Below are 14,220 nucleotides of genomic sequence, written 5' to 3' on the forward strand. Positions count from 1 at the left end.
AAATATACATACAAATATGGATGGAGAGTTACATAACACTTTCAAGTTTTTTTAGATTCACAAACTTTCCCAGAAGTAAACCTGGAAAGCTGTGCCAGGCGCAGGTTTCGAGGTCTTCTACCAGGGATGACATGTGACATGTCCCCTGGGCTCTGACTCATCTGTGCATAAATCTACATAGTCTAGATTTCAGCACTGTCAAAATGCACATATTTCACCCTAGAGAAAGCATTTTCCCCAGGAGAAAATCCGTCACCAAAATTGGGGGTGAGGGCTCTCCTTCCCATTCTTCATTGGAGTAAATTTGCAACCCTTTCCAGGATGGGAAGGGAGGTCAGATCAAAGTTTGTGAATCTCCATATATGTGCTAGCAAATGTTCATTGTTCTGGGGGGGGGAAGAGCATCACAAATGTACAAGTCAAACCACTGCTTGTAATGCCAACTTCGCATCTCTTGAGTGGTGGTTACTAGTGTGGGTATCTCTGTACTCGGTGGGGGAATCTGCAGTAGTAAATCTATTTCCGGCTGACGGGAATTCTTTTGTGAATTCTTATAAGTCATTTTCAGCTGGAGCTGTTACCTTTGTGAAACGGTCTCTTAGTTTGTCTTATTTGCACAAACCATGACCATAAATCATTGGTAGATATTTGGGCAGTTCAAGTTTTGCTGTTCTATCATTTATAACATTTTGAGTGTACAGTTTGGATTACTACAGCATTATGTCCCTATATGTTTATTCTACATGCCTCTTTTTTGCTCTCACAATCTTGATTTCTAAAGTACTTATGCCGATGTTATCAAATAAAATTTTAATTATTGTGCAGAATTTTTTTAGCTTTGCAGCAGACAAATCGCCACACTGTAGGCATTGTTAGTGCAATACTGAAAACTGCTGAATAAAATAATATAAAATAAAATAAAACACTAAATATAAAAACAGTAAAACATCTATGTATTATCTACCACTGATGGTACCTGCTTGAGCTGGGATTCCAATTTTTGTTGGCGGATTTTGCCAGAGCTGAATTCTTCATTTACCTAGAAAATACAGCGAGATCGTTACGCTTGACCGAGGGGCTTATTAAAAGGTTACCCCCCAGCACTTCAGGGTGCCGAAAACAGACGTTCATGACCAACTTGGAAAGTCACACTTATACATTAATACTAGAAACATTGCCTATTTGTCTCCTGAAGCCATCTTCCCAAATCATTTTTTTAACTACACCCACAACAAATAAAAACACCGAAAACTATTTAAAAGCAGCAAAAAAGCAGAAGTGGATTCAAGGATCAGATATGTTAAGACTCCACAGTTGCAAATTGCCCACTGACTCTGACTTTGCAATAATGCATTCCAAAATCACAATTCGCATGGATTGCAGAATGACCAACCTAATGGATATTAATTAGACAAGTTGCAATTTGTGACTCCTGTGATTGGCTACAAACTAAGGGATGGTGGCCTGAAAGAAACAGAAGATCACTATCCCTCTGTTTGCCTTTCCAATTTTTTTTTTAAGGCAGGCTGTTTTCCTTAAAGGAAATAGTGCTGCTTTAAAATAAATTCTTTCAATTTGGAAAACATGGGGGAGCAGACACTGATCCTCTGGACCACCTTCGACTCCCCCGAGACTGCATCACTATTCTCAAAGGTGAAGGAGTCTAATGGAAATCTTTCCCCTGTGCGAATCAATTACCATCTCCGTTGGGATTTCGGAAACTGATGAATGGTTTGCCACTGAAGTTGCAGTCACAAACCATTGATACACTAAATACAGAACTGTAATTTGGAGGCACCCCCCGCCCTTCATAATTGCAGTTTCAATATAGGTAGCAAAATAAATTTTACGAGTCAGAAAAACATTTTACGCAACATTTTGCTTATCTGGAAAAGGCATGTTTAAAGTTTCAAACCCAGTGGTTTTGGAATTGCGGGTCTGTGAATGCAAAGTGCATTAGTATATCTGGCCTTAAATGTTTACTCCACTAATAATTTTAACACTGGTCAACCAGCTTTATATACAGTAAATTCTTAGAAAATGCATGGATTGGAAAGCTAAATCAGCATCATTTTTAAGCAAGAGATTTGGGACTTGGCAGAGGACAAAAGGAAATGTGGGAACCCATGTTGTCCAGGTGTGCCTAGATCTGAGGTTGGAGCATGCACCTATTGTGCAGCACAAATTCTGTTTTGATCTGGTTCAGCTTAGCTTAAGGTATTTATGTTTTTGTGGAGGATGAGTAAAGGCATTATGGCACTGATGGACAACCAACACAAGGGGAAAGTGGATAGCCCACAAACAACTATCAGCCTGATTTAGAGCTTGGCGGATGGGTGTGTATTCTGTCTGCCACATTCTGAGATGTCCTCTGGCCCAGGGAAGATCTCTAGCATTGGTAGGAACCACCGTCACTGCAGTTCCTGTCAATGCATTGTAAGTTTGACAGACAGCTCTGTCAACCTGATGGAGCCGCAAGACAAACTTACAAAGTGTTTTTTTTATTGTTCTAAACATAAATCCAATTTGGGAGTTTGTAGTGGAAAATAAAAAAAAACAATGCTGCCCTCGCCATGGGACTTTTCTCACACGGAGAGGAGGGCATTTTGCAAATTTCACATGTTTTACCCGTCTTGTGCAGCTGCATGCAGTGTTGCTTTCAGTGGCGCAAATCTGCCCTCTGGAAAGGCAATCCACAGGGCGTTAACTGAGTCAATTCTATGAAGGATAAGGGGTTTGAATGACGTTTTTAGTCTTGATTGAAAAAATGGTTTTAATTTTCCGAAATCCTCAGTGGAAGCTGCCAACCTTTAACCAAATGTTTTAAATGCTTTATATGTTTATCTGGGTCTCTTCTCAAGAACGAATCCCAGAGGTTTAGCAACAGTGTGATCCCCAGTGAATCTGGAGAGACAAAACAGTATTATATCATGGTATTATCGTGTGAGGATGAAGACCTCAGTTTTAGAAAAGTCTAGCTTCAGTTTAAATCGAGATGTCCAAGCTTTTATTTTGTCTAGGCATTTGAAAAAATGTTTATATCCTCAAGTAATCTCACTCTGATGTGAGTTTGAGTGTCATTACTATGTTGGTGTAATCAAACCCAAGACCATTTAATAGATCACTTGATGGTTCCATGTGAAGATCGAGCCTTAAGGTTCTATTATGGGGGTCATGACGGAAGCACCGCCAACAGGCTGGCGGTGCTTCCTGCCCTATTATGACCGCGGCGCTTTGCACCGCCGGGGCTATACCGCCACTTTAGCCCCAGCGGTGATAATCCGCCTGGGCAGCGCTGCTTGCAGCGCTGCCCAGGGGATTACGAGTCCCCGACCGCCAGCCTTTTTCTGGCGGTATGAACCCCCTATGTGTGTAGTTCAGAGGGGCATGGCGGTTATCAATGTTGATTTCCATCTTTCTGTTTCAGGGACCATATAAAGACCATTTTAGTACAGTCTGAAAAGTGTTGAGAGATAAATGATGAATTGTGATGTTAAACGCTGCAGAGTGGTCAAGCTGTACCTGGAAATAAGACCCATTTTTTCTGAGATGCTGAGGGCATCATCAACATATAGAGTAGAGGATTTAGTACTGGGACTTGACTCGCAAACACATTAGAGTCTCCTAGACGGTAATTCACTGAGACACAATTTTCAGTCGGCAGCAAAACAATTTTCCAAACGTTTATCCAAGAAAATTAGGCCTTTGGCGAGCCTATAGTTTTTAGGATTTGCAGGGTCAGTACCAGGTGTCTTTATTAGGAGCCTCACATGGCTTATTTTTAACCAGTCAGACACAGAACCCTGGGTAATGCAGACATTAAAGATGTTCAGCCAAGATGCTTCCAGTTGATACCAATTGTTGACTAGGAAACTGTATGGAATCATCTACATAAGAGGAAGGTTTTGCGCTCACAATTGTTTTGCCAAAAAAAGGTCTGTCAATGGGTTGACAAGTCAACTTTTTTGCCTTCATTTTTTATTCAAATTCAGATGTCATAGTAGTATTTTCGAGTCTAGGAAAATGCACGAAGCCATGACACCTTAATTCTCAATACTGATTTTTCTGTCTGATGAAGATTGTCAGAGAATTTCCCAACCATCGCTTGAATGCTGTTCAGTCTATCCTGGGAAAAGAGACCAGCGGCATGCGGGTGTCCAAGATTGCATCTATGAATTAAATTCCCTAAATGGGAATAAACTATAACCAGTTTTTGTTTACTGAGAACCCATATTTACGCAAAAAAAGAGATCAATTGAAGCAACTCTGGAGATAACGTTTATGAGCTATTTAGTTAGATACAGATACATAGAGACACCCTGGTGGTCTAACAATGCTACTACCACCCCCATTACTTTAGCAAATTTACAGATCAGATAATGGCTGAGTGTTATGCTGTGAAGCTGTAGGCCAAGGGATACTGGGAGGTCCTTATCAGTGAATGATAAGATGTTGGTCAGAAAAACAAATGTCATATTATTCTGTCAAGGTAGAAATCGTATGTTTGGGAAAATGGTACATAGTGGACGCGAATCACATTATACCAATGGAAAATAGTGTACAGTTCTGAAATGGCCATATCTTGAAGGTTTTATATCTGCCTCAGAGGTAAAGGCAACAAGGTCTGTTGATTTCCAGATAAGCATCTTCAGGTGACACAAATCATAAGTCTTGACTGACTAGTGCACATGGAGAGAGAGTGAAATATCCACTCCATAGGACTCTGAGGGGGGGGGGGGGGAACACAAGATTTTCACATAGTTTTGTGGGGAGGAAGGATGCCATTGTAGATGCTCCCTGATAGAACAGCTGCTGTCAACCCCACAATTTAATGCTTCATAGAAATCCATAGCATTACTATGGTGCAACGGGCCCAACTGTGCCAAAGGCTAAGCCGTGTGGTTGAAAACGCAGGAATGGTCCAGGGGTCTTTCTCTCTAGCTTCATTAAAGCAGACCAGGGCCATGAGCATGGAGCTACACTCATTGCCTTGATGATGCCCAGCATCGCTCCATCATTATGCTGCAATTATAATGAATAACCAACCACTGGTAGCCTTGGTATGTAAAAGGTCAGCGGGGTGAGGCCTGGGTGAAGACAGCACCACCCTAAGCTTGGCCTACATATGACCCTCCTTCGCAGACTCTTCAAATGTGGTATCAGAGACACAGCTTTTGAAAGGAGAGGGAAGAACGTTATCTGTGAGCCCTCGTAGCACCAGGCGATGACTGACTGGTACCCAACATATGCTCGATGACGAGGGCTGTCTGCATTCAGGCTGTAAATCATGCTTGGCTTTCTGCTCCCATTTATGTTTATTTCATTAAGTATTCACTATCTTGTTTCTTTTACTATTGGTTAGAAATATAAAATGTATTCTTCCAGAGACCTATTGTCTGTGTTTATTGTCTGTTGGTGGAATTATGCTTCCTGACACAGTTCAGTGGAAACTCTTTTGCAGACTGGATGTTTGTTGCCCTCAAGGGAGGGTTGTGTATGGCAGACATTGACCACTCTGGAACCTGCATCAGTCAACAGATTTAATTGAACTTGATTTCTACCTTCAGACTGATAATATCATTGATACCATCTGCCGTTCTGCTATTTTAATTAAAACCTGCCACTATCTCTTGATATGTCATTTTCCCTTATGTTTTCCACAAACCCTGATTATTCTTCAGAATTGCCTTTCTTATCACTTCTACCTTTGTTGATACAAATGTGTTCACCATTTGGTCTCTGTTTTCGTCAGTGATGTGGAACTACGTGTACACATCTCTAGCTTTCCTTCTTTTGTTTATCTCTCGTTAACCTGAAGGCACTGTAAATACTTAAAAGGCATCCAAAGATGGCTATCTATGTCTTACCTTCTTCAGCTTTGCCTCCATAATTGTGATCACAATCCGCAACTGCTTATTTTCAGAGCGAGTTGCCAGGGAGGACTCCAGTTCAGATTCAAGCCTCTTCACTTGGTTCTATAGTGGAGCAAATGTATAGATTTCCATGATGAGTAGAAGGATCACACTTGGATGAAAATCACATCATGACAGTGTAGGCAACAGGTGCAAAGAATTGCCAGGGAGGCAATTGAGCACCTGCAGCTGGGTGGGGGAGAATTAGAAAGGACGAAGCCAGAGAAATTTCCCATTCTCCAAAACCCTGAACGTAGAACCACTTTTAACATAAGTCCTGAAGAGGTATATGTGCGTCTATTCATTCTAAACATCAACAACACAAAGAGATGGCATGTGCAATGCATGGGTAGTGGTACAATGCACAAGATTAAAAGCCTATAAACTACAGCCCTGGCTCTTAACCTTTTGACCGCTGCAGGCTCCACTGAATTACTACTGGAAACTGAGGACTAAGGCAATTTCTGCAATTTGAAGCTCAAACAAATACACAACAATATAGAAGCAAGTGTAGACCTAGCACACACAGATAGTATGCAATTTCTTTTTAAAATTAATAAATAAAAGCATAAAAAAATGAAATTCTATTTTTAATTGAAGGGCTGTACTTGTGCTGCTTCATTGAAACAAGATAAGTATATCAACGTAAGGCCCAATTACCAGAAGGCATTTTGGAGCACATAAGGCAGAGTCTAGTTGTGCTACTTCATGTACTACACAATGTAATTTAAAAAAAACAGGGCTGGGGAACTCTTCATCTACTATCTTCTCTGTATGGAGGTCTCCGCATATGTAGGTGTACATCTTGAGAAAATGGGGAATAATTACTACTAATTGGGAAGGGTTCAGGAAAATTTAAGAATGGGTTATGGGAGAGACATGAATACAAAAATGCACACTAACAGAAAAGTCGAGTCTTACAGTTCACAAAATACACAAATACACTTAAAATCCTAATACCATCCTAATATGGACAATCAGTCCCGAAATAGCGAGGCTCAAACATGGCGGTCTGACCATGGGATCGGGAGTCCCATAAATATGCATCAAACGTTTCCTTGTCCGAATAAACAGAAAACAGTCAGGACACCTTTGGCAAGTTGCAAATGTATTGGAAATGACACAAGGCACCCACCTTTTTGAGTAGTTTGTTTGTATTGTATTGTCAGTCCATTTTTTATGTTGGTGTATTTTGATATTTATTGGGTTTGAATTTTGACTCCCCCATCCGTGATCAAGGCTACGGCTGAAACGCGTTGGGAGGAATAACCTTGTGTCATTTCCAATACATTTGCAACTTGCCGAAGGTGTCCTGACTGATTTCTGTTTATTTGGACAAGGACACGTTTGATGCATATATCAATATATATATATATATATATATATATATATATATATATATATATATATATATATATATATATATATATATATATATATATATATATATATATATATTTATGTATAGATAGATAGATAGATGTACACATACACACACGTAAATATATATTTTTAAAGTTATTCATGAAAGTATAAGTATTCCTAAATTGCAGTTTTTAAATTTAATAATACCCTTACATTTAATATAAATTAAATTTTTAACTTATTTTAAACAGTCTAAAAATGTATTATTATTAAACACCTAATATAACAAAGTCTTTTGCAAATTAAATAAAAATGTTACTGAGTGTATGTAAATGTAGCTTTAAATTACTTATTAAAAATGTATAATTAAAATATTCATTAATATATTTACAGTTATTTGCGAATTATTACTACTATAAAGTTAATAATAAATGTAGGGTGGGGGTATTTTTTTTCTTTAATTGCTTAAAGTTATTTAACATTTTATTTTCCATTAAATGAATTCTATTTATTCATTTCTCAAATAAACTTTATTAAATGTCCTTTTATTTTCCTATTAGGAGTACTATGCCCAGTGACGGAGATCGTTACAAACAGGTGGACTGTTCATAATAGTAACGTTTCACTCACAAATTTAGTTGTGGAGACTCTGAAGTCTACATTGAGGTGTAAATCTCCACAAAAAAAAAAGGTGAATCGCAAAAAAGTGGAGACTTACGTTTAGGTGCAGATATAATGTACAAGTGAGTAGATCCACACTCACAAACTTACCTTTGTGAATAGACCCTTCAGTTTTTGAGTCCAGTTTCAAATTCCTTCAAATTTACGGAGCGGTTCAAAATGTTCAGTTTTACATTTTGTGTTTTTATGTGTCTATACTTTGTTAGTTTGGACATATTTAATTTTCTAGAAAGTCTTTGACACCCTGAGTAGTCGTCATGGAGCCCCACGTGTCTATGGACCAAAGGTTACAATCGCATTAATTCCATTTATTAATTTTTCAAATAAACTTTATTAAATGTCCTTTTATTTTCCTATCAGGAGTACTATGCCCCGTGACGGAGATCGTTACAAAGAGGTGGACTGTTAATAATAGTAACTTTTCACACACAAATGTAGTTGTAGAGACTCTAAAGTCTACAGTTAGGTGTAAATCTCCACTAAAAAAAAGGTGAATAGCAAAAAAGTGGAGGCTTACGCTTAGGTGCAGATATAATGTACAAGTGAGTAGATCCACACACACAAACTTACCTTTGTGAATAGACCCTTCAGTTTTTGAGTCCAATTTCAAATTCCTTCACATTTACAGAGCGGTTCAAAATGTTCAGTTTTACATTTTGTGTTTTTATGTATCTATACTTTGTTAGTTTGGACATATTTAATTTTCTAGAAAGCCTTGGACACCCTGAGTAGTCACCATGAAGCCCCACATGTCTAGGTGGTCAAATGATGAAGCATGACACTATATAGTGTGTGAGACCACCTAGTCCGTAAAGGACACCCCCCCCCACCATCACTACACGACCCTCCACAGCACTTAACACAATCAACTCATTAAGTGAGCTTAAGGAGCACCAGGGAATCTTCCCCTGTGTGTAGCTCCTTATTATAAGTGAACCCCATACTCTTGTGTTTCTGGTTCTATATATAGGGGAAAAGTATGGGTTGATTCCTTTTGGTCTGTTCTATTTGTTCTCTCCCTGACTCTCTGTATGTGTTATGTGAGATGCAAAGTACTGACCAGGACCACCTGTTTCCGCTACAGTTACTGCTAGCTTTTTATACCAGGAGGAATGCACTTTTCAAACCCCATTTACAAGGGCAATGAACCAATACCTAGCTACTTACACAGGTGCCTCTTACACTCACTCTACAACGAGCAGGTCACACTGCTTCAATGCGCTGAGACCCAAAACCCCAAACATGGTGTGGTTGGCAGGGGTGCTTGGTACAGCCCAGCCAAGGAATCCCAGAGGTAAAGAATACAGAACTCTCTAGAGCACATATACCTCAAACTCCCTCTTCTCACTGGCTAGCTCATGTAGCCTCAATGATAATTCAGCGACGGTCTGCTCCAGCTGATGTTGAGAATGCTGTAAAGATAAAAAGATGTATTATCACTGAGCCCTCAATCTGCTCCACATCAGACCTGAAACAATTTTTCCAGTCCTAGTTCTGTTATGTATATTCTGATGGTTCTAGTCTATGTTTCCCTTGGCAACAGTAAGACTATACATCACCAAAACACAATAAACATCACATATGGGGTGCTGCAACCTAATCCCACTTACAATCACACCAGCTGCACAGAACCTGCAACCTGTCTCCATGCGGATCATACTAAAACTCCGATAAAAACAAGTCAGCCCGGCAATACGGTCTAACGTAGGTGGTATAACTATTTGCTGAAAAGCCACCTTTTTGGCTTTTGTGTGCTTGACAGGACTGAAGAGAAGCACATGTGTCTACTGGCACTATTCCTCACTGCTGAGCGGTGCGCAGGAGTAGCTGAGCTCAACTTACTCCAGAAAGAAAGGTGGAGAGTTTTATAAGCAGACCCACCAGGTTAGGAGAAAGTCTTGCTTGATGCTCACCTCAATTGACTGTAGCAGAACCCAGGCATCCTTATGAGAGAATCTGGCTGCAACACAGCTAGGAAAACTGGAAGCCTTCTGGTTTTTCCATCAAATGTACACTTGTTATAGAACCCTGGACCCCCAGGTCCCTTATTGGTGTTTAACTATGTTTGCATAAACATTGTGTTATCTACCACAGGAATAGTGGAAGACATACCCAATGTTTTCTCGACTTGAGGAACTACTCAAGTGAAAGTGATTCATCTCTATGCAGATCAAGGACCCATTGAGAGTAGACATTTGAGTCACATTGCTAACTTCAGCCTAACAAGTAGGAGTGGGGCACTTGTTCTAACCACACACCTCTGATTTTTGGTGTTAAAAAATGCAGTCTGTGTCACATGATGCACTGGTCCTATTCCTTTGGTTTTCATTTCTGCAGCTACTTGGAAGGAGGGGACACCACAGGAAAAAGCAATGCAAGACCTGGTGCTTCTCTGCTGTCCCTATTTTGGCTCCTAATTTCCTCATTCTCCATACATATGAGATCTGTGAGTGACATGGAGATAAGGGTGCCAAAGTGTTCAGCAATTACATCTACTAAGTACCTTTTAATGAGACGGAAGTGAGCACAAGTCTTCTACTATCAATAAGAAACAAGGGCAAGTCATGAACTTTGTTGTCTACTGCGGTGACAGCCAACAATAGTACAGACCATCCAGTAGCATAAAGAAACTTGAGGGGGCTCGCCTACACAGCACATGGAAGGCCCCCCTCCAGTCTCTTTCAGGAGCTCTCAGGCCAGGGTACTGTGCTGAGGGCCCCCCCAGGAGCTTTACCCCCCACATGCCACTGAGACCATCAACATATCCTTCACATACCCAACCGAACACCTGACCAAGACAAGTTGATGATGGCAACCTTAAGTGAACAACCTCCACTAGAATGAAGTGATGTGCAGATACAGAGGGCAGCTCTTTCCTTCAGAAACATCACATAATGCGTTCAGAAACCGAAAACAAACCTAACATCCCTTAAAGACCAAACTGCAATGTAAGAAGCAGATGCCCATATTGAAATCATTGTGATGTGTTATTATACCAACAGATTTGAGCGCTCACTCCTCCATCTACGAAGACACACTGGCAGGCCAAAGGATACAGATAATGATGCTGTCAAAAGTGCAACAGCTGTTCCTACTAGTGCTGGTAAATCACACAGAAGGCAGTGGATCACCATGTCCTGACAGGAGCACTATATCTGTTGCCAGTGCTTGTTTTCTTAACAGAGCAGGCAATGTTAATTCGGGGGCTAGAGAGACTCAGTTATGCTTGTTTCACGCAGATGCATTTCAGCTGGATCACCTGGACTCTGGTGGTGGTTGTAATTTTTCTTGACTGTTTAAAAAATGTGTATGTGTACTGTGAGTAAGAACTGCACACCTGCACGCCCCATTTCATCGAATGTGTGTGAAGTGGTCTAGATAAAGGTGAACAGATACATTGTTTTCTTTTATGTGCTTTGTGTTCAGATTTTTAGCAGTAGTGGCTTGGAGCACACACTGAAATACTCCCAAAGTGGAAAAGTAGATCACTCCTAGAGGAAGAGCATTGCATTTCACAACAACTGCAGCTGGGTGGGGTGACCTGCTTTATGCAAGGGTTACTCTGGCCATCAGGTCGGTGTTGCCATAATGATTCTGAACTTCGGTTGAGTTGTGATTCAGGTTAATAGTGTCATTATGGAGTCAGTGCTTTGCTATGAATGGCATGGGGATGACCCCGAGAGTAGCAGTGCATGCTGATGCTGAATGAACCAAAAGTAAGGGAATGTGTTGTTTTTTAAAATTTAGATGAACAGGGTGATGTGTTGTCTTGTATGTGTCATTTAGCTGTTATTTTGCTAAGCTGCTGAAGAGTGTTGGAGACCAGAAAGCCTTCAAGAGCATGCTCACATTCCTTGGAGTAAAAAGAGTGTTTCTTTTGTTTTGCATACCCCAGGTATGCTTATCATGTGCACACTCTTGAGCCCTTAGAAACTGATATTTCCATTATCAAAAAAGTTTCTTTATTTTGCATATCGCATGTTTTAAAATGACTTCAATTTTGGATTTTTCCCGTGTCCACTCTTGGGGCGTTATGGAGGTCATATTTCATTATCAAAGAAGTTTATTTTATTTTGCATACCGTGGGTATGCTTCAAAATAATGTTCAATGTACAATAGGGTTTGCTCTGTGTCTTTGTTGGACTTTAGAAGCTCATAATTCCATTATCAAAGAACCCTGCAGAGGATATTGGATCTTACATATGTAGGACCACAGTGCCATGCTGGGAGGCAGTATAAAATCAAGCCCTTGAAAAGAGAAGTCAATTGTTTGGGATTCATCTGCATTGTGTTGTGTCGTACTGCATCATTTACATAGCGCTCTCTACCCCCCCCTGTGGGGAACTGAAGCACTTGTTCACACCTGAACTCTACGATCAATAACTGAAAGGTGGCCACTAACTTTTGCAGTGTCTGCCTCTGTGTTTCACCATGAGTGCTGTGTTTCTTTTACCAACTTTTGATCCGTTAGAGCAAGAAATGTTTTTCCTGAAATTTGCAAATTATGTAGCAAAAGGCGGCCTATGTGGCAAGTGCCTTATGTCCATAAATAAGCGGAAAATGCAGTGGAAACCCTAACCGCATAATTTCAATAACTCGCCTCGTAAGGCAGTATGGGCTATTCGCAGTAGAATGTGTTGAAGCTTGAGGGTACATTTATGTTCTGCTCCTGTGTGCAGGTGCAGAACATGTTCGTGGTACAGGGCTAGTTATCCCTGGTAATGGTTACCATGACACCCAATATCCTTGCATTGACTTGTTCAGCCATCCTTTTGCTCATGGTTGAAAGAATACCTGTTGTCTTTATTTAGTGTAGAGAATGCCATACATCTATATTTAGGGCTGCTAGCTTACATGTTATCTGCACCAGCTGAAAAATACCAATTGGCTTTACTTAGTGTTCAAACCCGGTTATCAGCTTGCTGGGGAAAGTGCACCTGTTCTTTTGGTGTGTGTTTGCGCTAAAGAAACGTGCTATTTTATTTATGGTCCTTGCATTAGGGAAGTAATACTCATGATATAAAAGAATTAGGACCAGTCTGCGATGGTTTAAAGGGATCTCTGTTAGGTTTGTAAGATACTGCTTACGCATTCGCTTTCTTCAAAGGGATAGTTGTTTCTAGCTGTTTTGTTGCATGCCTCCATGATTGCATCTGGAGATGCTCAGCTTAATGGCCTTGTCAATGTTGTTGTATACGTCTGCTAGGTAATAGTGTAGTGGTACTTGAAGTTGTTTTGGTAGGATGTTTCTATAGAGAGATATAGTGGTGTTGCACCTTGTGTAGTTTGTACATTCTCTTTGGTGCAGGGAGCCTGATGTGAGTAGATGTATATGTGTATGTTGAGCTTGTGGTGTTTGATTTCAGTTGTTTCATTGTGTAAGAAGAGAGAGGTGATTTCGGTGTGGTGCACATGACCTGGTGCTGGTTGGGAGGATCTGATTTCCCTGTGCATAGCCTGTGATGTTGCGTGTTGGTAGGATCCGATGCCCTGGGAAGGACTGAAAGCGACAGTCGGTCCGGCCACTACCTGGGAGGCTCATGGAACTTTACTACCTGAGTGTAGGCAGTTCAAGGACCACCTGAAGGACATGCAGCTACACTGCAACGATTTCTGGAGAGGTAGGCAAAATACACTTGACCTTTTATGCACTCTCCTTCCATAGAAGCACAGGCATTTATTGGGCCATTTGTGCTGGTATCACAAGGCAACTGTTTTCAGAGGACTTAAGCAAACCCTGGCCATGAGGGCATGAACTGTGGAACAGCTACATAACCTGTCCTCGAGGAGAAAATTAGCTGAAGCCAGGGGTTAGGAAAACTAGGGTCTATGGATTAAAATACAGCAGGCACGGTGAAAGTCAAACAAAGCAAAAGGTTCAACAAGGGTGTGGCACAGGAAAGAATGGATCTAACAACGTCATAGATGATTCTTAGATTAAGGCAAATATTGCATTGCATTGAAATTAAGAGATCCATTGAGTACTAAGAAAAAATATGTACCCAGTAGTTCAGTCTGAGGCTAGAGCCGACAGACAAATCTTTTGATGAGGCTGGGACTGCAGACACCACTGGAGACTTGAGCAGAAGCAGAACCTTCTGAGGAAGCCGACCTAAGATGGGCCATTGACGGTGAAGGACCCGGGTGCGAATGGATATTTTAGTAATTTTACAAAAATGTGTAGCCATCTGATGATTACGTGATACCCACAGAATCTCACTCTGGACTTCATTGCCACAATTCTGCTTAATTTCACAAATTG

The 14,220-nt window shown here is 40.6% G+C and overlaps 1 protein-coding gene across 1 annotated transcript in view; it reads right to left on the reverse strand.

Annotated features, from left to right (window-relative positions):
- Nucleotides 1–14,220, reverse strand: part of LOC138265436 (coiled-coil domain-containing protein 150-like) — a 232,185-nt gene that overhangs the window by 89,975 nt on the left and 127,990 nt on the right. The window contains exons 19-21 of the mRNA XM_069213138.1: nucleotides 9,287–9,370; nucleotides 5,868–5,975; nucleotides 977–1,039 (exon numbers count right to left, since the gene is read on the reverse strand). Of these exons, the coding sequence (XP_069069239.1) occupies nucleotides 977–1,039; nucleotides 5,868–5,975; nucleotides 9,287–9,370 (255 nt within the window). The remainder of the gene's footprint in view (nucleotides 1–976; nucleotides 1,040–5,867; nucleotides 5,976–9,286; nucleotides 9,371–14,220) is intronic.

The sequence above is a fragment of the Pleurodeles waltl genome, chromosome 11, assembly GCF_031143425.1.
Source record: "Pleurodeles waltl isolate 20211129_DDA chromosome 11, aPleWal1.hap1.20221129, whole genome shotgun sequence".
NCBI lineage: Eukaryota > Metazoa > Chordata > Amphibia > Caudata > Salamandridae > Pleurodeles > Pleurodeles waltl.